The sequence below is a fragment of the Anopheles stephensi genome, chromosome 3, assembly GCF_013141755.1.
Source record: "Anopheles stephensi strain Indian chromosome 3, UCI_ANSTEP_V1.0, whole genome shotgun sequence".
Classification (NCBI taxonomy): Eukaryota; Metazoa; Arthropoda; class Insecta; order Diptera; family Culicidae; genus Anopheles; species Anopheles stephensi.
Genome location: NC_050203.1, coordinates 53,984,656 through 54,011,783, shown reverse-complemented (window position 1 = coordinate 54,011,783; position 27,128 = coordinate 53,984,656). Strand labels below are relative to the sequence as shown.

The following is a 27,128-nucleotide window of genomic DNA, read 5'->3' as shown; positions in this document are numbered from 1 at the left end:
CAATCCTGTGTGTGCGTGTGTTTTTGAGGACAACCATCTCTGAGCCACCTTGCTCACTCGATGCTAACGTTTGAGCTGATCACGGCTATTGTCTGTGGTGTGGGAATCCCCCTTTGCCATCCCCAAAAGAGGGCCAAGAAGTCGGTCAACTTTCTTAAATGCCCATTAGCCTGCTGGGGACCCTGGCAAAGGCTAACACACAAGCAAATCTGCTAAGCTGTTCCGTTTGCAGTCTTCGCAAACGTGGGGGAAGAAAATGCCGGCCGTGTCAGTTCTTCGCCACAGCAATGGACGTAACCTTTATCCCTGCTAAGCCCCGAAGATTAGCAGGCAATGGAACAACGAGTGCTGCCTAGTGTTTGCTATCTTCCTCACAACCACCATTCGCTCGCTGTGTATCCTTGTCTTGGCGTCGTTTGCAACACGTTGAAACAAACATGCGGTTTGCTGATTGGGCACTCAACCCTTCAGATGCTTTTCCAACCCAACCCGAAACGTTCGGAGTGTGTGGCCACATACTCGTCACATTTTTCCTTGAAAGATATACATCTCCTTCTCCGTACGGGATGTCGGTCGACGAATACTGGAAATTGAAATTAATATCTTTGTGGTGCTCGTACTCGCCTGAAGTACACCACTCGCTGCAGGTCATCCGAGCATCCCGCAAACAGACCGCAAAGTCGGTTCTTGCAAGCTGGAAGTTGATGTGTTGGTGGGGTCACTGATCAATGGCCACTCAACTGGAAGGTAGGTAGGACACAAACAACAACGGGGTGTTTACATTTACACCCTCATGGGAACGGCAACGGCAGAGAGGAAGCTGCTTATCTTAGCATTCGAATCGGGAAAACATTATCCATATTATATCTCTCAACAGAACACATACAGCTGGAAATGATGCGGCGCTTCCAATCCTATGCTGCACGTAAACGCTTGTCGATTCGCAAATCTTAATACGTACAATGCGATCAATAAGAGTTCTATCTCAAATCATTCATTCTAAACCGACAAGGGTTGGTTGTTCGTATTCCTCACAGCTTCTATACTGTTACGATAAGAATGTTTGAAGGTCAAAAATTATTTTTTAATTACATTTTATTATGTACGGAGTGTACCGTACATTTTATTATGTACGGAGTGGAATACCGGAAAAGCTACGATCAACACCCTTACGAAAATAAATTTAAATTCTTGTATTCAGGGATGGAAAATTTTCCTTGCAATATTCAATGTTAAGTTCCTCATGAGAGGCACTTAAATCTGATACAATTATTGCAATCCGTTGCGCACTCCTCCAGCATCGTGTAGTTTCACACGATTTCTAGCTACAACGAATGTTCATTTCCCTGTCAACTTATCGCAGCCGAGGACTGGGCGCCCGCTTCCAACATTCCCACCATTCGACGTGTTAGACCGACGGACCGACCGCCCAAACCACCCAAACCCATCGGGTCTCTATCGCATCGATCAGAACCGTGAAAAGTCAGAGAACAAACGCATGGGTGGCGCATGGGTGGCAATGTATGACCGGCGACCGGTGTGTGTGTGTGTCTTGGCTGCTAGCGATAAAGACGATAGAAAGTAAACATAATTTATATATGAAGGAAATGGGTGGAAAATGTTCACACATACGTAGGCTTCGGGTGAAGCGGAAGGGAGGGGGTGAGAATCAAGTGTTGTAGCAAGACAACGATAAGGGTGAACCGTGCAGGACCGTCAGCAGCGTCTGGGGAAGCATCAAAGCGAAGGCCAGCCTGGTCTCATATCAGCATCTTTGCTATTGCACCCGTGCGCTGTCCTAAGCAAAACACAGATGCAGAAGGTGTTGGTTGAAAATGCGAAGAAGCAAGGAAAATCCACATCCTTGCCACACAAACACACAGACCAGTACTTCTACGTACCTCCTGACAAACAGTGATAGGATGCTACACTGCCTTTAAGTGCAGATGAGATAAGGCTTCTTTCGCTTCCTTTTCTTCAACGTCATCTCGGGCGGGACAACCACCCTGCGCCTCCCTGCTCGCCCCATGTCTCCAAGGATGTGGGGCCGTATGTGGGAGACAGCTTCTTGATAAAGCAAACTCCTGGTGCCGGTGGCAAATCCTTGAGTGAAGAAAAAGGAAACCCCTCAACCTCAGACGGCTGAACTAGCTCCGTGGACTAGGAACAACGGCAAACGCTGTTGTGCCCGAGTGTCGTCTGCCTGCCTGGCCAGGTTTTTGGCCAGGCACCGATCGTAAGCAGGCGATAGCAGGCTGCTTTCAGACGTCCGATTTGGGGCGAGCGGGTGGCATCATATTTTGAGAATGCGGGCCAAAGAAAACACACTGCCAAAGCTAAAGGGTTTCTCCGATTCTGCAGAATGCTCCACGACGCCTCTGACGTGGGGAGTGGGGGAGGAAGGTTGGAAATCCTGCCCCGCAATGGGGCATACACAATAGCCGGGGCCGGGGACCGAAGGGCTGGGACGGCATTCAAAAATATAAAATTAATGGTTTATAAAGTTTTGGAAAATACAAACCTGTGGCCCGCTTCTTATCGCTTTTGCCTACCCCGTTGTGGTCGTATGGCTATAAGGGTGGTGTGGGAGACGGAGAGACGCATTATCAGTAGTCTTGAGAGATGCCAACACGCTCAGAAAACGTCACACACACACACACGTGTAGTTCAATTTTGCAACCGAAGCGTACTACCCTTATGGCTGGCAAATGGTAAAGGCCAACTGTCTGGCAGAGATATGCACATCCCTTACGGTGGATGATGCGAAGGGGGTGGGGTAATGGGGAGGGAGGAGGCGATAGCTGTGAAATGGTAAAATGCCCCTCTTCCGTTCTTATGCCGAGGGTGGAAGCTCCCATTTGGAAGAAGTTTTTCTTACTTGACGACACAAACCCCATTTTAAATATTCCCGTTTGGTTTGGGGCTTCTACGGAACCAAAAGACAACCGATGCATGGGTGTGTATGTGTGTGTGTGTGTGTGTGAAAATTGTCGTCTACACACAAACACGCGTCACTACGCGTCATCTTGCGGCCCTAAAAACTCGCGGCAAGGGTTAATCAATTGGATATGTCGACGATGCATAATGAAGTGTGAAAAACTTTGAGTATGTGTGTGTGTGTGTGCCTTTCCCTTCACATGCTTCTGTCTTTATCTAAAGGGATTCATCACACATACAGTGATGGACAAAATAAAAAAAGACCACCTAATTTTAAATAAGCTTCAAAATGAGTTTATGACGCCGATGTTTAACGGAAGCGGTTTGTTTGTAAAATGTTTCTAAAGATTCGGAAAAAATAATCATACCATTAGCTCAGCCAACGAATCAAACCTAAATATGTTTTTGTTATTTTGATGAAAATATGGCAAAAACATAGGAAGTAAAAACAATACACTTTCTTACTTACCAGCCCCTCAAACCGCTTCGCGATCCAGGCAACAATCGTCGGTACCTCTCACGGTCTAGCGGCATCGTCTGCCAATCAATTTTCCCGATCGTTTTGGGGGGATTATTATTATTTATTAAACATGTTTATCTCAGTGGCTTTACAAAGTCTAAAGCAATTAAAAGGTAGCATAAATAACAAATAGTGACCAATATTAGGAACAGGTACAAGTAAGTAAGGTACAATTTTAAGTTCCCTTAAAATCTGGGAAGCCATAATAAACTTAAGTTTAAGGATGACAAGAGACGGGAACGAAAACCATCGACAGAAAAGATGGGCGATCAAATAGATCCCCTACCGAATCGAAAAATCGCTCTGGCTGGACCGCGTGTAACGCAAAAGCAAGTTGCAAGGCGTGAGTCCGGCGTACGTGACTGCTGGGACTGTACAGGTTCGACCAGTTCCAGCATTGTCTGTCGCGAGAGTTATTTTTAGTTGAGTTTGCATGACGGGTTGGCATTGCGCCTAACTCAACATCGGTGGTGTTTTCGGTGCTGACTTTTGGCCCTAGATAGGTAACATTTTGGATGACTTCAAAGGTGCGTTCACCTAGCTGTTAATGCTATAAAAGTGGTAAAGAGATATTTTGCGTCAATTGGTTTTTATTCTTTTAAAGTTTTCTTACATTCGTACTCAATGATTTGTTACGTTTTCGAATGAAAGCAAAATAAGTATAGAAAGTTAAGATATTAATGGTGCTTTGCCCAAATGTTGTGATATGGTTTGAAATCGGCTATTAAGGTGGTCTTATTTTATTGTATAAGATGGAAAGAAAATATGTGACGTGCGAGCCATCAAACAACCAGAGCTGCCGTGCTGTTGTCCCTGGTGACGTACGTATGCCATCGGGGAAAAATCTCCTGAACTCCCTGAATCGATACGGCATACATACATACATCCATCACAGTCTGTACTTTATGGGTGCATATTTTTTGGCAGTATGAATGTGTCAATAATAAAAGTATGAATTTAGGGCTAGGTACGTTATGGGAAGCTATTGCAGGTCGTTTGAATCTCGTTGAGCACATACAGCACCGAAGCTTCCGCGTGCGTCTATTAAATGTCTCCTATCAAAGCAACCAAGCCAACCATCTTAACGTACACTCCGACGCGAGCTGCTGTAGCCACCATGTAGCGTCTTTGCCAATTTGGGCATTAACACAACGTTTAATTTATTGCCAATGCGTTCTCCTTCCACACGTCACCATTCCATTCGGTTCCCGTTTAAATTCGCTCTTTAACGATTATTTGCCGTATTAACGCGACCGCTCGCATGCCCATCCCCCCAGCAACCGTCGCACATCGTTCGTCACCCTTCGCCCGGAAACGGCACGATTCCACATTTGCAGCAACATCTCCACACATAGCAGGTTGCTCGAGTTTTTGATGATGACGTAATGCTTCTGTATAGCACAGCATGATGGCGCGCTGTTAAACTTTTACTCGCGTGCCGTGGCGGTGTTGCCAGAGTACAAGGGCTCACTCTCGCCCAACATCATCTACGCAGCCACGGTTTGTGTGTGTTTGTGCTTGGGTGATGCCCGTGGTAGTCGTCCGCTTCCGTCGCCTATGAATAATGTGCAAGAATGTATCATTTTCACGACGGATTCTGTCCTGTGTGTGGCCGCTGGCGGGCTGCCGATAAGGGAAATGAGTCCCCCCTCCCCCCACACCCCACACGCCTGCCGCCCCACAATGTGCGCGCATACGATGCACCGTTTGATAAGGGGCACACGCGTCTTCGACACCGCCGGAAGGCAGTTGCGGCCCGGGCCGTAAAGGTAAATGAATCATAAGATGCCGGGCCGGTAAGAGGGTGTGTGCCGGTGGGGTCCGGCCCGGCGCGGTAATTTATTCGCTTCACGACTGGTGATGATTTTTACATTTTACATCCAATTATCAGCACGCCTTGTTGATTTGTCGCAGCGAGTGGTTGTCTCCATTTTAATACGATCAGCTTTCACAGGCAAGACACGTGGTCCATCGTGTGGTCGGGAAGTGCCTGTTGATTGTTTATTATTTTTCTGCAATTTATAATAATTTTCAATCGCGGGTCGCTTTGGATGATGTAAACATTCGGTTGAGAGTAAAAGATAAAGCACTACATGTTCAGGCCGACTCGGGCATGCGTGCTGAAGTTAGTTTCGTTTTTGTCGAAGTCAATCATTACTGTGGGCCAAACAAAACGCACCGGTAGCATGCTAAAGGAAATGTCGATTTCGATGATCCTCATGTCAAGCATAATAGCACAGTGTTGTGGGCAAACCGAAAGGTCCAGAAGGTGGGTAAAGATTATTTATGACGACGGCCCTATCTCGAATCGCGATGTGCAGTATTGTACTGTACACAATTTATGAGCAGCTCCCAAACGCTGCCAACCCAACGGCGGCGATCCTGATGACTCTTGGACTTACCGGAGCAGGCTGTTCGCATCCGTCTCCTTCACGCGAGTGCAACTCATTTCCACAACTTCTTTTGCGGTTCGCTATCAGCGACGGGACACCTTGTGCGTGTTACGATGGTTTCCTGTTTTGTTTTTTCTATCTGTTTCCAAAAACTCCAACTTCCACTTGAAGTTGGATCGAAAAAAACGACATTGAACCTGAACTGAGTGAATTTAGACATGTTGCTGGTGGACATGGCTGCGATGCATTAAGAGAGAGATGATACGGTACGGTGATCGATGTAAGAGATACACTCTTACACTTGCATTTTAAAAATAGATTTTTGTCTTGGAGTCTTGCATTTAGTTTACGAGATAAACATTGATTGCCATTTTTCCGCACTAGGTTCTAGACAAAATTTTCGCGCGGGTAGAGAAGATCTGACGCCTCTAGTTGACCCAAAAATGTTGGCGGACGTTGAGCGGGTTCGTCGTACTTTGCCGAGCCGCCGACGCCGAAATACAGTCATAGCAAAACGTCTTCATCGTTGTGTATGTTTCCTGACGTAGCACCGGCTCTCTCGCTCTTTGCCGCTTAGAGTCGCCGTCGCGCATTATATACCGGGCTTTCGAATATTTCGCATTATATACCCATTATATACCCGCGCATTATATACCGGGGTCCAGAACCGGGCTTTCTTTCGATGCGCTGATTTTTGTCTAGCGCGCACACTTCTGAAGGGAGCCGCTTCATTATTTCCCCCTCATTCACCCTCCCCCAACACCACGGTTAGAGTTCGACTGGTAAAGCTGTCAGCATTTTGTCAGCTGACTCACATGGATAACTCAAATCGATGCTGCAAGGCGGGTTTCATCGGCGCGGTTCAAGGTAAACCCATGAAAAATCGGCAATGTTTGTCCTTGCTTTTAAACGGTATCACACATAATTCTTCCTCCCATTCATCCCGTTTCTATCGATCCAATGTAATCCTTCCGCGGAGCAGAGTTTGAAAACAGGACGGTCGTCAATAAAAATCAACACTTGCCAGAAAATGGTTAGGAAAAATATTATCGAGACGCATAAAAATGCTCCTTCGCGATTGCCCTTCAATCATCCGTAACTGGATTGATGACAAAACACTCACACATACACACACACGCCGCAACAATCCCACAGTGTAGATGGGTTGTGTAGAGCCGGCAAAAAAACAAGACAGAAAATTGGGACGGCAGCAGAGAAAAAGGGTGCCTGCAAGACGCGTGGAGCGTGCGATCGTTAAACAGACGTGCACAGGCGAGTTACGCCAAGTGGTTAAAAATAAATAAAAATGAAGACACCTTATTACCATAATCGCCCATCGCGCAGTGCAGTGTAGTGTGGAGCCCGGACAAAAAATCAATCTTTACGCCTTGCTAAAATGGGGAAGCTAACCCCCAATTGGAAGGGTGCCTGTGTGTGTACTTTCTTTATGGGAGCGGCAATTGTGTGTCCAGCATTTGATTGCTGATAACAAGTCGTTCGTTGTCGGCCCCAAATAAAGCAAGCAAAAAAAATGAAGGCGCTACTGGTATCAATTTTTGGTTGCCAAAATTATGACAGGCTGGTGATTGAATTTCCGCATAATCGCCATCGGGGCAGCCGGCAAATAAATCGTGCCTTTTTGTCCCCTAGGGTAATTCTGGGTTCTCCTTTGCATCTCATCGATGGACAAATTTGTGTGTGTGTGTGTGTTTTTTTGTGACCGGTCGGGGTCTGATGGCGATTTAGCGATGCGTAAATCGCTTCACTTCCACCAGGCGATATTCAAATCAATCTCCTGCTTAATCTTTATGGTTAGCTCTCACTCACTTTTTTTTTGGGAGGGTTTTCTTAATATTTACTTCCCTCGTTCATTTGGTGTGTGCATAGTGTCCGATTGGAAAAAAAAAGATTTGGAGCTTCCCAAGCATGCAGAATCCATCGCACTACTGCCGACACGAGTCCTTAATCCTAGCCTTCAGAAATAGAACATTAGAGTGTTTTAGTGGTACCGGTTGGTAATATGAAGCTCCGGGATCAAACCCTATTGGGACTTTTAGGCTTCCCCGCAATAGGCAGGACAGACATTACGGCTAAAGAAACTTATTGTCTTTCACTGTTTCATCTTAGGTGTACAACCTATACCTTCCGGATAATTGATAAAGATACCGGGCATTAATCACTGCTCCCACGGAGAAGCAATTTGAAACAGTAATCTACATGGAACTCACTTTGAATGGAGGCACTTGAATGGAAATGGGTCTAAAATGGGGGAAAATATTTTTCATATTCCCTGATATTCTTCATCGTGTTCAAAGTGTTTGTAAATCTTTACCATTAGTTATCAAAATTCACGACGCAGTCGAAGCAATTCATTTCGCTAAAAAGGCCAATTTTGCCATTACTCAACACATTCGTTTAGCTCCTGCAACATGTCGTGCGCAATGTACCAGGGTTGTTCATACATGGGTTGAATGGTAGTTTTGCTAATATTATATTGAAACTAAAATGCGGCACTAAAAATGCCCATAAAATAAAAACATGAAATTTATGCAAAAGACAAAGGCAAGAAAAATTGCTTAAGAACTTCAGTAAGTGCATGCCTGGTTTCACTAAACATTAAGCAAATTATTTAAAATTGTTTTAATATCATTCGGGCGCTTTGGTTACTATCTGCGATTTTTATCGATTTTTAAAACGGTTATTTGCATACAAAAGGTTGAGTTATGATACATGAAGGATTCCACCCATTGAAAAAATGTGTAGTAGTGTGCATGCAAATAAGAAAAATACTATAGTAGCAACTTTGCAAAACATAGATTTTTACCCATGTCTCTAACTTTTATCGAACGACGAATGTCTTCACAGTCCATCTTTAATGAAAAACTGTCGTGGAAAATACAAGGAAAAAGAAAAAACTTCCAAGTGTTGATTTTTTTAGCAGAAGCGTTACACTAAGCGTTATATTAATCAAAACAATCAGGTTCGGTAAGAGCGAATTCTTTACCAAAAGGTGTCTTTTCCAAATACACATATTAAAATTTGTCGTAGTTAAACTACAGACAGCACACTCATTCAAGGCTAACCAACGCAAGAACGCTAGGGCGCAAGAACGGGAAGAGCGAAATTTTGGGTAGATTAGCCTTGGATGAGTGTGCGGTCTGTAGTTTAAGGGTTTGGAAACGTGTGCTCGAAAAAAATCAAAAATTTTAATATGTGTATAAATCACCACCACCGAATGCCAACCGGGAAAATTTGCCTCTCGAGAAAAACCAAGATAACGAACACACTGGCAAGCGTGAAAAATAAAGCGAGACAGCAAGGTGGGGCGCCGCGGGAACAAAACACAAAATGTGCAAACTCAAGCGAAAGTGGACGTGAATTGCAACTCATAAAAATTAAGGATAACGTCCCGATAACGCAGGTAGCGGTTTTAAAATTACATCAATCATAAAGCACAACCGCAGCAGGCCCTTATTCACGCGCGCGCGCGCGCGCCCATTTCCAGTAGAAAACGCCACGCTTCTGTTGGTGGTTTTTTATCTTTTGTTCCTCTGCCACTGTCCCGACACATACACGCACAGCTTCTCGCAATCAAAGCTCTTCGGTGAGTGACCACACAGGCCGCTGGAACGAGGGGTGGGCCAAAATAAAACACAAACCTCAGAACGTGGAAGGGACCGTTTTGTTTGAGTCATGCAAAATATTCACCTCCGAGATGCCTTGTGGCGGTGGTTGGACCACTGTGGTCGGTGTGTTTTTTCGTTCGTTTTTCTTCCACACACACAGCCCCAAACGCGCGCGAAAACGGCGCACCGAAATAAGAGAAAAAACTAACGATGCGCAAGTACGCTACAGGGGTTTTCAGTTTATATTGTAAAAAGCATCCATTCTTTCTGTACGCTCCTTTGATGAGTTGGTAAGCAAAGCTAGTTGACAGGGGAACGGCTTCAGATGGCAGGAGAATCTATTTCCTTTCATTGTGAAGTTACCAGATGATATTGCTATAGTTGGCGATGCTATTGTACACGGCCTGCCAGCGCACGGGCAAGTGCGTTATAATTCACTATTATAATTCACAATATCATCTGGTAAATTAACAATACAAGTTAATTGATTCCCCTGTTATCTGAAGCTGTTTCCATGTTCCCACTTCTGAAACACAACTGAAAACCACTGTATGATGGCGCGTACCGCGACCACGTTGCGGGGCGTCGTTTACTAGATTCGCGATCGCTCCAAACAAAAAATCCACCGGAACGCAGACTACCGTGCACGTGAATGCATGCTGAAAGTGCTGAGTAGCAAATTTTAGCCGGACCGGTAACTAATGCAGTGGAAAGAGTCGCGCGATGCTGCCGTGTTCGGTGTAATGTAAAGGAAAGCCACACCGATGTTCTCGCTACTACCTTTTTTTTTGGTTGTGTTTTCTTCTATTTTGTGGTTTGCAGTTTTCGGCGCATTACTTGCTCACCGCGGCATGCCATCGAAAAACTTATAATTCCTAACGCAACTCCACGTCTTGTCACCTTGGCAACACAACCTAAAAAAAACAACAACATAGCTTGTCCTACTCGACCACGCACTTTGTTGCGGCTTGTGCAAAAAACTAGGCCCTTCAAACGTGGTACAAAAAGGAAATGTTTTATTTCCTCAGTGTTCGTTCGCGATATGGATTTACATGCATGCCGCCCCGGCTCGTTTGCTTCCTCGCAGGGGTTTTTTTTTTCAACCACCACGACCAATTCCGATAACGAGTTCCCCAGGTCTGGTGGGTTTCTCGCTGGCAAACGCTCGTTCCTAAAACGGCGAATATAATGAAGCTTCGACAACTTCAATTCCGCTCCCAAGGTACGGCCGACGTTGATGTTGTTTCTGCTGCCATCTCTGCCACGACTTGATTTCTAGAGGCGCAGCGCAACGGTGCATTCAAATGACAATTATGAACTGGAAACAAATTCCACAATTGCATCGCGTTCGAGTTCGGTGGCAGTCAGGCGGGCCGGATGAAAGAGCATAAATAATAATCTTAATCTGGGTAGGAAAATCGTTCGAACGGTGCGGCTAATCGCGAACGAACGATCTCCAGCTCGTCGTTTTCGCTGTAACTGACAGCCACAGATTACGCGGGGCGGAGGTTGACAATGATCGGAAGTGGTATGGAGGAAGAGGGAGAGTGTTTTGTTTCCTGACATTCCTGACTAACTACACTTCAATTTGAGCATTAAATACACACAGAACGATTGGAAAAGTAGCAACAAATTCTACACAAAAACCGGCAGAAAAGAAAAAGAGAACAACGCCGATCGAACGCCCTCTTACCATGATCCTCCCATGGACTGACCGGTGTTTTCTTTCGATCGCACCCTGATTGCTGATAGCATTGTACGAATTGATAAGAAACGTGCCGGCTCGCGCTTCCACGCTTGCCCAAGGTGCGTTTCAGTTCGCGCACAAAACCCCCCCAAACGGACAGCTGTATGCACGTGTTTTGGCAGGCACCGAACGGGCCGGTACGTTGGTAACTAACCAATGCGAAGCTGGCAAACGATCCGTACCGAAAATAGGAAGATGATGATGATGCCTTCCTTTGGATTGGAGTTGTTGTGAGGAAGTGCGTGACGTTCTCTCTCTCTCTCTCTCTCTCTCTCTCTCTCTCTCTCTCCCGAGTGCGATTAATATATTCAGCTCGAAATGTTCGCGGCGTTGTTGTTCATTTTTTGAAGCATTTAAAATTCTAGTTTTCGCTTTGTTCCTTACTTCTTGCTCGAGACATTTAACTTGAACCAATTTACTAGAAGACTATCACTGTTGCTTTTAAATGTGTTGTTGCTGCATGAGCTTACAAAACTAATAATGGAATTTTCTCTTTTTCATCTCGTTCTAGGTAAGCTTCACCACCAAGTTTCATCATGAAGACGTTTTACAAATTCGTGAGTAATTAAAAAGGGAAGCTCAGCTGTTAGAAGAAGCTCCCACATGCGAGCGCTTTTTTCGCATCAAGGTCCTAGGCTCGATGGCGCATTTTAAATCTGCCCACGTATCGCATTTGCATATCAAAACTTGAGTGCACAAACACAACAAAACCGTTTTCATCAGACAGAAAAGACAGACTCAACGAATAACCACACACAAAAGGAAGAAAACAAAAAATGTCTCTTCCATGCATGCAACCAGCTTTCATTGATTGACTTGCTGACCTAAAACAAAACAACAAAAAAAGCTAACAACGAAACATCCAAGCTCTCTTTCTCAATCGCAAGTCAAGAGGCCGAGGAAAAAAACTAAAACAAACGGTGACGCGAATAGCGCATCCCCGGTAGTGTTATCATGCCTTCCGCAGGAGGTATTCCTTCATCCGGTTACGGGATGAGCTGGTGTGTTGATTGAAGCATACGTAAACACAAGCTGAAACCGCAGCCTGCAACGCCGCCCACCGTCGGGTGTGTCGCAACATGACCCACGTGCGTACACGGCAGCCTTGAAAGACGGTGACGCTCGGAAATGAAAATTCCAGAGACCGAAAACAAAGCAGTTGCCGTGCCGTGGGGCAGTGCCAACTTTGCGCCGGTGCACCACCGTCCGGCAAAAGAATGATAAGCGAAAGCGTACGTTTTCCACATAATCGAGCTAAGAAAATGTGGGCAAAACGTCGACTGCAGCACTTGAACACATCCTGGCTATAGACGGGCAGTTTGGGCCGCTTATACTCTGCGACTATTTTTTGTTGGGAAAGCGCAAAGCATGTTGTGCCCTTTCGCTTTCCATAACGGACAGCAGCATGGAACTGGTGTCGATCATCGGCACCGTATAGTAGAGTCACACTTTCACATGCTAAAGCAACTCCCAGTCCCAGTAAGAGCTTGTCTTATCAATCAATCTCTTAAATCAAGCGCTAATCTCAGTTGATGGGTGATGATGTTTCTTTGCACCTTGGCATTGACTATAATTTTCTCGAAGATTTTTTTCCCCAAACCACTTGCGGTTATGCAATACGAATTATGTACGCTAATTTTGCAGGGATGTCAGGTTGAACTAAGGCTTCTGTAAAGTATGACAGCACGTAGCACGGTAAAGAACTTCAGCGAGCACACAAGACATTCTCGATCGCTCGATCCGCATAGAGACAGGCAGAAAAACAACAGCTAACATGACTGCCGCTGCGTGAGTCACCAAGAACGAGGGAAGTGAAGTGCACGAATTCGACGCAGAAAATGCTCGAAACCGTGTACACGTGGTACGTATTACGTATGTACGGCTGGACGAGATTTGAAACCTTGGTAACTTCAAGCCATTCCTAGCACGCCCTTAATGCACTATCAAGGTCAAGTCACAAAACATTGCATCGGGCCACATTTGATGTTAAAAATGCTCTCTTAACACGTTGAAGCTCGTTATGTGTGCATGGACTCCATGCACTGACGAACGTTCGAAGGCATCGATCTTACATATCTCTCACGGCTTTTAGCTGCCACACTAAAGACTAATATGAGGAAACAGGTTTGATTTTATTCAAATTTCCAGTTCGACCGATCTTACCTAGACGACAATTCTGCTTTCTGAAATTATCGTCGTGTTTACCAGAACGCGAGCTGCACTTGGGCTCACGAACAGAGATCGCTCATGAATGGTGCTGCACACACGCAGCTGAAACTGTCGAACAGAAAAATCTAAGCCTAACTAAAGAAAGCTTCCTAAATCTTCTTCCCTATGCTTGTACAAACACCACACACACGCACACACGCACACCTCCCAATGAAACTGTATGCATGCCAAGCAAGGGAAAATCTTGTGAGAGAGAACCCATTTATACTGCACCATGCAAACAAACAAACTGAAACGAAAAAAAAAACCGAAACGAAACCAGGCATCTGATCGGTAAATCTTAAAAAAGGATTTCCCATTCACGTCGAAGCAATATTTATTGTCCTTGCCGCATTTCCGCGCCACCGCACCAGTCGGTGGCTGCAAATCGAACTGTCTCAAAACCTGTCACCCGTTTGATGGAATGACCATACATTTCTTCTTTTCATCTTCGTCTTGTTTGTACACACACACACGCGCGCGCGTCACACCAAGGAAAAATGGGCGAATGGTGAAATGCTTTCAAAATGGGATTTTTCTACTGCCAAACGTCTCGCAGATCACCGTACCGTTACGTTCCGGAAGCAGCAGTAGTAGTGGAATGCCCCCACTTCGCCGGTGCAAAGAAGAAAGCGATTGGAGCGAACGACGAACCTTCATCTCACCCGCCAGCCTAAAAGCGAGTGATTCATTTCCATCACGGACACGTAGCAAAGGAGGGAAAATAGGGTGGTGGTGGAAACGGCGAAGAACTAATGCTGCACCACACTGCATCCTATGAGGTGGAAGCGATTGTTCGCCTCTCGTTCTCCCTTGTGGAGCATTTTACAGCACACAGCCCTCTGCCATCGTTCCATTTACACGACGGGGTTTTTAGAATGGAAGAAATAAATCGTATCACCGGTATGAACCATGTTGCAGTACGTCGCAGTGACGCATTTCGGAACCGTTTCATATCGTTTCGTCTCCAGTCCGGAGCGCGGATCGATTCATGGGGCCGAAACTTCCAATCTGCACGCTTACTGCATTTCCCTTACCCCGGGGTTACGGGAAGGAAATTGAGATTTCAGTTCGCTTTCTAGACAGTCGGCGATGATTTTTTTTTTTGGTTTAGTACTTTTCTTACGAGCGCGTAGTATAGCAAACCTTGCACTGGAAGCTTTCTGATAAGTGTTCGCCCACCAAACGTTTAGCTCCACACGGCGCACCCATAATCCAGGCTGCTCTCAACCTTTCCATTCTGTCAATAAATCCGCGCGCCTGTTCGTGCCTGCGGTTGTTCTTAAGCGGTTAGCGATAGATACGTCCCAGCGGCGAAACGGAAGCTAAAGGTCGTGAAAATGAATAAATTTTATTATCAAAAATAGATTTGCATACTTTTCTCCCAACCGGGAGCACATCCATCTTGCGGGTGGAAAGCGTCTTTAATCCTACCCTGCGCCAACGGTGGTTCGGCTATGTTTTAACTATTTAAAAGGTAAAATTACACCCCTTTTTTTTGAGGGTAGGTAATTTAACCGGCAAAACGTTTGATCATGGCGTATGGGATTCATTAAATTATCGGATTTACTATACTCGCCGTGCTCTCGAGCCGAGGCAATAGTGCTGTACAGGGGAAGAGAAATGCACGCGAAAGCAATGAGAATCGACCCTGCTAAAAAAGATCCCCTAAATTATGGTTCGAAGATGCTCCAGTACTTGGAATGGACTTAAACGTGCATAAGCGACGCTTTTTTTTTGCTGGAATTTGTTTGACTTAAAAACCAAGAAAAAATAACCCCCCTAGCGGAATTCTATTGGGTGTGCCACAGCTTGCCCACCGAGTGTGCGGATAATTGTCGAACGCTCAAGACCCAATGATCATAAATATTGCGTCGTGGCCATCGTGATCTTCTCGACGAAGTTGTACCGATCCAATACACGATGCAAGTGAGAAGTAAAAAAAAGAAGCATGACGGCTCAAGATGTCAGTGTCGGTTTCGCACGCGCATGTAAAGCGTGGTTCGTCTAGAAATGGGGCACTTTGCATTGCGTGTACCTTATTATAAACAAATAATTTCCAGAATCAATAATCGTTTCGCCGGAGTACTTCTCGGAGCTGATACTGTTCAAACAGTTACTGCTTTAGCCATTTAATTCTTCATCTATCGATAATCTGGCCAAAACATGACAGAACCATCCCACGGTATCACAAAACGGGGGTAATTTTTTTAAGCAGAATTCAAGGCCACATCATCAATCGAAATTTGAATTGCCTAGAAACATTGCCCCGAGCAGAAGCATTAAACGGATTTAGCACACGGGGATTTGTTTAAAGTCGGCTTTCGCGTAGGTATCATTGTCCATCAAAATGCTGCCATGCAGTCCGAACGTATTTTAATAACGGTTAGTGATCAACTCAAAGTCTAATAAGTCTCAACGTCGTCATTTCTAAATGAACCAAACCATAGTGTTTTTTTGTAAACAAAATGCACCTTGCAAATCGCATTTCACTGAAGGCTCTTGAACATAATGAACAGATCTACTAGGCTTCTCCGTCCAACGGATAGTATCTTTCGGTACAACAGGCAACACCAATCTTAACATCCTTCGACCTATGCAAAGCACCACCAACCCCGGCCCCGAACATAAACCCGTCCGGTGGGCGTACATATGTGTGAGGCTGTAAGAACAAACACGATGAGCGGACCCTGGCAGAAGGCTGATAAACACAACGCGACAAGGACAACGCAGGTACCCAATGTGCCCCAACCCTCCCTTGATCTTGAGCCACGGGCGCGACCCACGATCCCAGCCGAGGCTTGCGTTATTGTGCTTCAATTCGTTTCCCACTAATCCCACCCGACCGAATCGGGAACGGGAAAAAGAGCCCCTAACAGAGCCAATTCAATCCTGCGATCTGGGATTTTGCATTGATTTGCCGTGTTGCCACTCTCCCACGTGCACCCCGGTTTCGATCCAGCCAGCCAGGTATATCATTAGCTCGAACCATACCCCCATCCGGTGGTGACCATTTTCTTCCCGATAGTACAATTGATTATTTTAATGAGCAGAGCCCACGGGGCTTAACGAAAAACAACCACACCCGGTCGAAGAAAGGGTGGCCCAGCGCGCGCGCGTTTGTGTGTGTGTGTGTGTGTGTGTGTGTGTGGGGGGGGGGGGGAAGAGAACGCGATTTGATTGTGTTTCCGATTTGAGAGTGGACGCGGGGTTGCTTCCACTGGCAGCCCTGGTTTTACTCTGCCCCCTGATTCGTACGATCCAGACAGAAAGAAGCAAACGTTTGCTGGCGTGGCGGTGTGTGTGCCGCGAACCTCCTGTGTGTGTGCCGGTGTGTGCCGCGATGTTTGTGTGTTACTCACCCATGGCCAACTGTGGGGCGCGCTAAATTTAGAATAAAACAAACATACATCTCTCTTGCGACGACTGTGCAAAACGGTGCATCAAAATGAGCCTCAACCAACTCAATGCGAACGCAAGGGTGCTTCTGGATTGTCGCTTTACCATCGGCATAAAAATGAGTTCAAAGTACTTCCACAAGAAATGCCTCGAACTAGACATGCATGTACGAGCGATAGCATTCCATTTTTCATCGTCTCTTTGAGCCTGACATCCCAATGATTTGAATTAAAATTTCTGCCTGCCTTCGCATGATTTTACCAGTCTCGATAGTCAGTCTAGCGGTTAAAAGGGGCTAGCCGCAACATTACTGAAGCATCATTGTCCGTCCCCCGATCGGCATGGCAGCATCACAGCTTTAAGCATTACTTAATTTATGGACGACCCTCGTTTTTTTTTTTAGCCCCTGTTATCTTATCGTATCCTCGCACGGTGGTCGTTTGGGTCGTGATAATAACCAGGCAACGGGGTAACAACTTACCATGAGCGGCTCGTGCTGAACATGAGTTAACATGCGACGGGGTACGCGTACTACCAAACATCCGCGATCTACATCTCACGTTCCAGGTTACAAGCAGAATCCTGTTGTTTTCGGAAACACACAGACACACACACAGACACACACAAACACAGCATAGCACGATAATTATCGGCCAAAGTTTGGTTCGATTTGACGGCAAAAACATACACTGGCTGGCCTGGTGCAACAAGCAACAGTTCGTGAACTCTCCGCGGGAGGTTGTTTTGTGTTGCTTCCAACCCACCGGAAGACACATCAATATTTTCTCTCTTCCTCTCTTTCTGTGGAGGGCTGGGCTGGTTTGGGGGATATGGTTACTATCGATACCGGCGAAACCTTGAAGACTGCGACACTTAACCACACACTGTCGCGCCACGGATTGATCGCTGTACATCATCCTGGCCTGGCAACAACATCGCTGTGCTTAGCATGTCTCATTCCTGTGCGATCGTGCGCACCGCCGCTCAGCACAACATGCGAACGAAGCCTAGTAGCAAACGTACGGAAGCGTAAAACTGGCCGGCACAACATTGCTTCCCAATGGTTTGCTCTCCGGCCGCGGCAAAGAATATTTGCCCCACTCTGGTTACGCATTACGAGAGCGTGGTTAACTATCTTCCAAGGGGAACGCTTACAGAAGTAAAGCGTGGGCACGAAACGCAAACCCCTGCTGTAGATCGCTCGTGTCGTGCTTGTTCAACAGAATGCTCCCGTGATATTCATTTTTGCGCTTTGCGAAAGTTAACCTTCCGGCCGAGACAGCCGCCGCACAGTGCGCAGAGCGCGGCTTGCAGTAGATCAATCTACCGGGACACGACATGATACCGGCCGATGCAAACGAATGTACGCTGACAGGATGAACACGTTCGCGTTCGGAGGGTTTACATGATGTACGAAATCGGTACACAACGTCCAATCAGTGGGTAGCGATGGTCCAAGCTGTCGAAAGCTTTCAATCTGGTCTGTCACCTGCAGTCAATAGGCACTGGCAAAATGGGAGATCAGAAATTCCCTTTATTCGGTGCGGTTCGATTTATGCTTATGTTTGAAACATAAAGTACTACACGAGTAACTGTATGATGGTAGCCACGAGCAGCGTACTACAAACAGCGATCGGCCGTCGAGGCGGCAGCTTCTGCTGGTGACTATCGCGACGTGTACAAGCTCGGAACTTGAGATTCGCTAGTTGAGTTTAAAATAATCTACACATAATTACTGTCTTCAGCTCGAATGCTTATACTTCGGTGCAATATGTGTAGTGATTACGAAAATTAAACAATATTACGATCTTCAGCAGGTTTTACACATGGTGCAAAGTGTTGTTATAGTGCTGCACAAATATGCAATTAATTATTTTGTTCACATTCTCATCAGCGCTCATCATTCGCGCGCCCCAGAGCGTTTATAAACACATGGACTAACTAATCAACATTCCTGTCGTTCATTACTTGTTTGTTTGTATAACACCGAGCCCTGCTCATTGCTGCCAATCACCGAAGAACACTTACCTTACCATACTGCCATGTTTGTTAATATTGGCTGAATATTACTGAATAACACTGAATATGTTTGATAATATTGGCGATCCCGACGCAAACTGAGGTGAAACATGACAAATTATTGCCCGGGGATTATTGCCTGTGTTCATCAGTCAAGGCTTGTTAGAAAAGCGTTTCATGATCATTAAATAAACTTATTGTATTATGTGTGAGCAGCAGTAATAAACAAGCTATGCCATGGTACACATCATAATACCGAGGCTCGACTCTCATAGCATTCGAGGTCAGCCGATCAACCTCCGCAAATTCCTCCACTTATCAGCGATGTCTGATGACGAACCTTTTACTTTCCCAAAGAGGAAAGATCATCTTACTTACATATCAGGCGCTACAACCGCTTTGCGGTCTTGACCTGTTGCAACAATCCTCGATACCGCACACGGTTTAGCGCCGTCGTCTGCCAATCCGTTATCCCGACCGTTCTGGCGGACGCATCAACGCCATCACTGCATCCACTACTATTAAGATCAACTACTATTTAGTAAACAGCAGTACAGCGGATTGTGCCCCGGGAGATGAATCGTAATAAAACTAGGTATTGCGTCCTAGTAGTACATTTTAGCCGAGATCTGTGAGACGTCCGGGACTTGAGAATATCCATCCCAACTCAATATCCTCTTTGATGGTGCCCAAGGCGAAGCATCGGCCAATGATCAAGACAAGAAAATCCCTTTCCAATTTTTAACATACTTAAAACGAATATATCTAAACCGTTCTCTATAATGTCCCAATCAAATCCTTCATGCAAAGATTGATCACAGTTTCTCTACCGAGTGAGCTAATTCTTTACCTCCAAACTCCAGCCAAAGAAAACAGCGTGTGATGCCTTAATGAGTCGTTATCGCACGCTCGCTATGCATTCACTGCAAACGCCTTGCCATGTCACCACGCGCAGTCAGCCTACATACCGTGCACGTGCTCATCGGTCCCAGGGAAGATTGACCACCATAGCTCACACATACAACCGGCCGGTGGGCAAAACGGTTTGTGTTTGAAGAACTGATGAAACCGTCAGCTGACTGTGGCAGGGCCGCCACGTTCCGGGGTAATTATTTCATGACCACAGCGCTACTGTTGTCCTGCGCTTCTGGCGAGACAAAAGCCCGTCGGCACCGGTCAGGCTGGTTTGGTGATAGCGTTCGATTTTCCTCCCCTAGCGAGAAAACGCTTCGAAGCGAAAGGAATTAAAAACAACTTCAAGCTTCGAGGCTGTGTGTGTTTCGGTGGCTTGGTGACCGTCCGGCAGCGGCATCCGTTATCTTAATGCTGCCTTGCCGCCGTACGAGGCTTTCGTACGCCTGAAACCGTGAAATAAAGTCATCAATATGGAAAATAAATTTACCACACACCCCCGATCACTCCCCCCCCGGGTCTTTCTTGTCCCATCCTTCCGTGCCGTGAGTGTGTGTGTGTATTGTGTATGATCAATGAAGCTGGCGGATAGATGGAAGAAACCGTCTACTTCTGCGATGTGCTCGGGATGGTACGGCTAATCTTCATCCGGCCGAAGGTGCAATCTGCATTCTTCCCGTCGACGAAGCCTTCGACGGTTGGCTCAGTGCGGCTCAGTGAAAGAATGACAGCTAGAACGAACGGCGGGCGCAAATCGCACCACCACCACCACCACCAAACCACGGTGTTACGGATTGGACTGGTGGATGCTTGAAGGGGGGGATGCTGATTAACGCGAGACACACTGGTGCAAAGTCGTTGCTCGAACTTTGAAGGATTGCATTCGCTGGACGGTTAGGAGGTGCTGGTGGTTTGAGGTGGTTTTGTGGTGAGCATCAACCGCATAGAGCATTCCACCGTCGTCACATCTTGTGGGTGCAGCGCGACCATCGGCAGCAGGACTGGTCTTATTCGCGCTTTGCCCACTACACCGCGCCGATACAAACCTCGGCATCACAGAGCACCTTGGTGTCAAGTTGCTTCCGTTCAACTTTTTTATATGATGTCTGTGTGTGTGTGTGTGTGTGTGTGTGTGTGTGTGTGTGTGTGAGTATGTGAGTTCCTCGGTTCCCCAGTACAGTTCGCTGTAATGCTATCGATGCGCTTCGGAGAAAGCCATCGGCATATGGTACCGGTTCGATCCGATAGTCCGGTTGTCGGTTGCGAGCCGAATCGGTTCGTTTGCATATGCACCCTCCACCGACTGGGTGGATTTTTGTAAAAGGGATGTTGTTGGTGTGCTTTGACCAAACTCTGCTAGCCAGCATTACTCAACATGCGACCGAAAAAACGACTTGACCGATGGACTTGGACTTGAGGAAAGGGTGCCGTCGTATTCTTTGTTTCGACGCGCTAATCGCGGGATCCGCTGCAGGCACGCACAAGAACGGAACGAGATGCGTAAACGATTATCATTCTGCTAGCGCTAGACACCCTTTCTCGAGAGTGTTTTCTCTAGCTGGACGCACAATCTAAACCTACGCGGCGAATATCTCATGCCTGCAAATTTTGGTCCCACACACAATCTTGTATAAGGGTAAGGGGATAGTTCTCGACGTGCTTTACTGTCTCGTGGTAATATAGTCACCAATTTTACTTCACGCAGTGGAAACCGGGTTCGTCCGTGAACAAAACTTCGAAGCCTCCCGTCGAACATACTTTTATTCGAAACGACATTGAAAACCATCCACACGGCCGCGTGCGTCATTCGAATACGCGAACGGCTTACGCCGCATGGACGTCGTGGTGTACTTCTTTCTTTTTCGATTTGTTGGTGGTTGGCGACAACCATCCCAACTCTTACTGTTGGTGGTTTGCATTTGGATCACATTTCACAACAAACTGTCCGTCTGAGGGTAGGGCTTGTCGTTGGAAATGTTTTTTTTTTTTTATTTTCATATGAGATGGCCTGACCGTTTCCCTCTACTCGAAGGTATGATTCACTAATCAATTTGCATAATTTGAAGTTGTGTTCAACTTATTTTCGCTTGTTGCCATTAACAAGCAATAAAAGATCTCCTATTGCGTTTGACCCTGCCTCCAGACCAGACTGCTAGCAATTTTGCCGCCACGCCAGTAGCTCAGTTGACGTGGGATATTTTTAAAATCTATGATACCTGCCACCGGTACGTTCGTTTCTGGTTACCGAGCAACCAGGAGCAACAAATGCAATTCTTCTTTTGTTTGGCACTACACACTTGAAAGGTCTCGGCCTGCTATTTCTCTCTTTCTGTGACTTGGATGGGATTTTAGCCCTTGTCCTGTCGTGTGAGGATCGGTGCCGCTGTCGCCCCTGCCATCGAATCAACCGCCTCATCGAAAATAATGATCGTTCTGCATCCATCAAAAATAATGGTCCGGTAAATTATGAAATATGTTAATAACAATGTTTCAATACACATTAGTGCAAATAACCCATATCGAGAAGGAAAACAACTCCACCAGCTTCAACTTTACTTTCGGAGAATTATTCAATTCGGAGAATTATTAGGAGTGTTCTATTGTTTGTTTACATAAAACTGACAACTGAAGTGGTCGAATTTTCAAACATCTCGTCGCGTTTATCTTGCGCAAAAAATATAGTGATCGCGAAAGGACCGCGCGCAATGCTGATTGGTTTTGGTATGGAATTTAGGATTTGGCAGCCGGAAAATAGCGCCAAATAAGGTTTCATCGAGTAAAATCGCTAACAGTATGAAGGCACTTTGATTATAAAATAGCTGCCTCTCCTATGCCGCACAGAACTACAGTTGAAGTTCGTAGACTTTGGCATTCTTTTAGGCAGAAGGCTTGCACACCCACAGACCACTAAACACTCATGATCACGAAAGCACTTCGTACACTAGCAGCACTTCGTACACTAGCAGCACTTCGTTTATCGTCTACCCTAGTACCGTGCCTCAGTATGCCCTCATTATCGTACTAGGCGCCTTTTAATTGGACTAGAATCTCGCTAACATATAAAACTGACGACTTAGTGCATACTCTTACTGTAAATAAACTCATGAATGATGCTACAGGATACTAACATTAAGGGCATTTTTAAGTACAGGCTTTAGAACATCAAATTTTCGGCTTCGATGTTGTTTTTATAATTTTTTATTTATTTTGTGTACAGTGACGGACGGAAGGATTTGGAACATGGTTGGGCGTGTTGTATGGCATACTATCTTATCCTATCTCGCAACCCGCTCATGCACCACTTCAATTAAGAGTGAGATTGACGATGATCAACTATAAGTTATCAACTTTATTAAAGCCAGTGTTTTGAACTTCAACAAGTTTCAAATGAGCTTTAACGATTACGACAGAAGATCTCACACTATATATGATTTTTTGAACACAAGTTTCTATAATTTCAGCTCTGTTTTGATGATGATGAGCAAGGTATGGGAAGAACATTTCTAAACCCCACAAAATGTATGGCGATCTGTCCTCTGATCTTCAAGTTATTTGAAACACAAAAAATACTTCAACCACCATTAGGCTGCCTAGGTCCGTATTCCCGTTTGCACCGTTTACGACGCTCGCCGCTATACATTCATCGGTTTCTGAAGATTGTTTCATTGCAAAGCACGAAACACGGTTCAAATGTCGAGTGTTGATAGAAGAAACCCCTTTCCTATTTCCCAGAATTCATGTAACTGCTCTCGTGCTCCTAGCCAGCGACTCAACTAATCGGTTTTGGTGTGGTACGACGAAACCCCCGTTGTGAGCGATTGTGACTAATTAAAGGGCCTTTAGCAGCCCACCTAAGATCATATCCCCAACCCTCCCGCCCTGTCCTTCACGGGAATGCAACTTCAAGGAAAATGAACAAATTGCTTAGCACTTCTGTGTACCATTTCCCCGATAGGGCTTACCCCGCATGCCGCGCAGCTGCAGCCAGAATATTTAAGCCGACTTTCGCCGGAAAGTAGCCGCTCATCAGAAGAAACCCCCGGAAATGGTTGGACATGGTAGAGGAGGTGAAGGCGGAAAAAGTCGTGCCACGATTCATTATTTTATGTGTCCTTTCGTACAATTTTCTGCAGTGATGAGCTTTGTTATCGGAGGTTATAGGACAAACACGGAATACGGAATAGGGAGCCACCACGCTAAGAACCCCAGAGGGTGGGTGAGAAAGCGAGAGAGATGCGGACTTTTCGGTGGAATTGCGATTGCGGTTGTGGTTGAAGAACCACGGCAAAGTAAAAAAGAAGCACCATAAAATCAATCGGCCATTCCCAGGGGGGGAGTTCGATTGTGGAGAGTGTGCATAATTTCTTGTACTGGTTCACTCACGATATCGCTTCCCGAGGCTTCGGGTTCTGCATCTGTTGTGTGCGGTGTGGGTGCATGGCATCATGGTGGATGCTGACCATTGCACTCGGGCTCAATATTGAGCCTCCGCTTAATTGATCCCCCTGGTGCGGTACACAGATCGGTGTCCAGCAGGACACACTGCCGGACAGATGGTAAGGGTGCGATTAGCCAAAACGACATCCAAACTAACCGGGGATGATCGGTAAGCGATCGCATGAGAAGAGGCAAGCAGTACGCGATCCTATGCTTGGATGGGATTTTTTTTATTATACTGTCCGAGAAGTCTTGGGTAAGTTCTCGGTGCCGGGAACCCTCCCAATCGCTCCATCGCAACGTTTGGTGCTCTATATTCGCGTGTGGTGGCTTTTGTTTTCTTTCTACAATCAAACGCTTGATCTCTGGCGAGCATCCGGAGACACGGATCATGGGAAGATCACACACGGGTGCAAGGAATGGAAATGCGCCAATAAGAAAAGAGCCGAGTTCCTTGTTAAAGGAGATCACACTTACTTCAAACTGGCTCAGTAATTACCCACGAAATCCTTCCCAATCTAGGTAAAATATGTGTCCTATTCACACCTAAGAGCTGGTGATTAATTTCTCCCATTCGGCTCCCAATGCGCATTCCAGCACTAATTACCACGGACATCAATCCTGGTCCGGAGAAGAAAAAAAAAACCTCCCATTCCCAACCGTCGACCGACGTCTTCGTTCCGTTGCCATTCCATCCGATTCTGTTCTTGTGGCTCTCTGTTCACACGCGAACCAACCGAACCGACTGCCTTTGGTCCACAGTGGCCCGCACGTTGATCACTTGTATGTTCGTGTTTGATTCGCTGATCCGGGTGAATGTCTCATTTAGCATAAATTACCACGAGATGTAGGAACCCGCCGTTCCCTGGTTGGAACCCCCCTTCATACGCCATCCGCGTGGAATTCATTGATTCATCTGCATATGTGTTCGGTTTCGTTGCACTAATGCATTCGTCCCGTGGCACCGATTGATGCGCGCGGTTGCGATTCGTGCAAGGGACAAAACCTTCCAGTCCCAATCACTTCCGAGGGGCAATTAACATCGCGGAACGTAAAACGTCGTCATTAGTCGAGCGGTTGCTTTCCAGTGGCGTGGTGGGGACCCACGGGCAGCATGGGAAGCGATTGCTTCCGTTCACCCACTCATCAGCAACATCATCATCATCATCACACCCGTAGGGGGTTCGATTAAGGTGTGCATTAATTTCGAACCCACGAATCCAGAAACCGAATTCAAATGCGGCGACTCCACACACGCTATCACGCCGGGGTGATATATGAATGTGTTCGCGCACACAACACTTCCTGTCGGTTGGGCAGAATTTAGTGTCTCCGCGGGGTACAAAAGGATATCCCGCCCGTGGCAATACGCTGGCAATGATTAATGTTCGCAAAGAATGTGTGTGTGTTTGTGTGTGTGGCTAATATGTTTGTCCTTTGCTCCGTTCTTTGCAGGAGACGATGAGGAAGCCGGTGACGAACAGCAGCAGCAGCAGCAGCAGTCACAGAGCTCGATTCCTGCGGAGGAAAACGGTGATAGCAACAGCACAATAGGAAGTAACAACGGCAACAGTGGGAACAGTAACAGCAGTAGTAGCAGCAGCAGCAGCAGCAGCAATCACAGCAGTCGAAGTAACAGCAGTGCCGAAATGAACGGTGGCGGAATGGAGCCCAGCATCGACGCGAAGCTTGAGACGGAGGAAATGAGCGATAGAAGTCCACCGCGACCGGACGCGACACCTTCGCCAACGGTAGAACATCCACCACCATCGTCACAACCACCGGACGGAGATCCGGCGGACAGGGGAGAACCCCCAGCGGACGATGGGGAGCCAGTGGAGTTGGCGTTGCGCGAAATTAAGCAAGAACCGAACGTGGAACAGGAAGCGAACGTCGGCAAAGAGCCCCGACCGGGCTCGACGTGTTCGTCCCAGGGACAGACGCCTTCGCCGACGCCCGTCCCGATGCTGCGGCTCAATGTGGCGCTTGCCGCCGATCCGGCCGCAAACCCCGACGCAAAGGATCTCAAGAACCTCAGCGATGCTGAAGCGGCCCTCGAGGAGAAGCAATCTCATCATCATCTCCACCATCACCAACAGCAACAACACGCACTCAACATGGCCATCGGTCCTCCGCCGGCACTGCAATCGTTAGGCAGTACGCCGCCGGCCCTGCTCAGCCGCAAACCGGCCCCATCGCTCAAGGGTCCCGAGTTGACGCTGCCGGTAGAACTGCCACCACGATTGCCCATGTACATATGTGGACCCTGCGGCATACGCTTCTCGTCCGCCTCGACGCTGGAAGCACACCAAACGTACTACTGCTCGCACCGTAAGGATGCGGACGAGGCAGGTGGTGGTGGAGGCGGTGGCGGTGGAGGACCCGGTGGAGGAACAGCCGCCAATGCTGGGCCGGCCGGCGGATCATCCACCGGGAGTGCTGGCGGCGTAAAGAATGCACATCCCGGTGGCGATGGAACGGGAGAACCGCCGGCAAAAGCCCTCAAAACTGGCAAACAGTACGCCTGCTCGCAGTGTTCGTACAGTGCGGACAAGAAGGTGTCGCTTAACCGGCACATGCGCATGCACCAATCGTCTCCCTCGCCGTCACCGGTCGGTGCGATCGTCAACGGGGACGAAGCGGTCGTCCTTGCCGGGCATCATCATGTGCAGCAGCAACAGCAGCAGCAGCAACAGCAACTTCAGCTTATCCAAGCGCAAGCGGTTGCCGCAGCTGCAGCCGTTTTGCATCAACAGCAGCAGCAGCAGCAACAGCAGCAACAACAACAAGGACAACAATCGCAAGGACCAGCACCTCAGGTCGACCGCTATTGTTCCGATTGTGATATACGATTCTCCAGCACCAAGACATATCGGGCGCACAAGCAGCACTACTGCAGTTCGCGTCACCGCGAAGGGTAAGCAGCGCTC

General features: G+C 46.9%; 1 protein-coding gene across 14 annotated transcripts in view; it reads left to right on the top strand.

Moving 5' to 3' along the window:
• The window catches only part of LOC118513315 (zinc finger protein ush), a 219,569-nt gene that overhangs the window by 183,764 nt on the left and 8,677 nt on the right, over positions 1-27,128 (top strand). For all 14 annotated transcript variants that reach the window (XM_036058916.1, XM_036058914.1, XM_036058909.1 and 11 more), the window contains one exon: positions 25,654-27,115. In XM_036058916.1, the coding sequence (XP_035914809.1) occupies positions 25,848-27,115 (1,268 nt within the window). In that variant the 5' untranslated portion in view covers positions 25,654-25,847. The remainder of the gene's footprint in view (positions 1-25,653; positions 27,116-27,128) is intronic.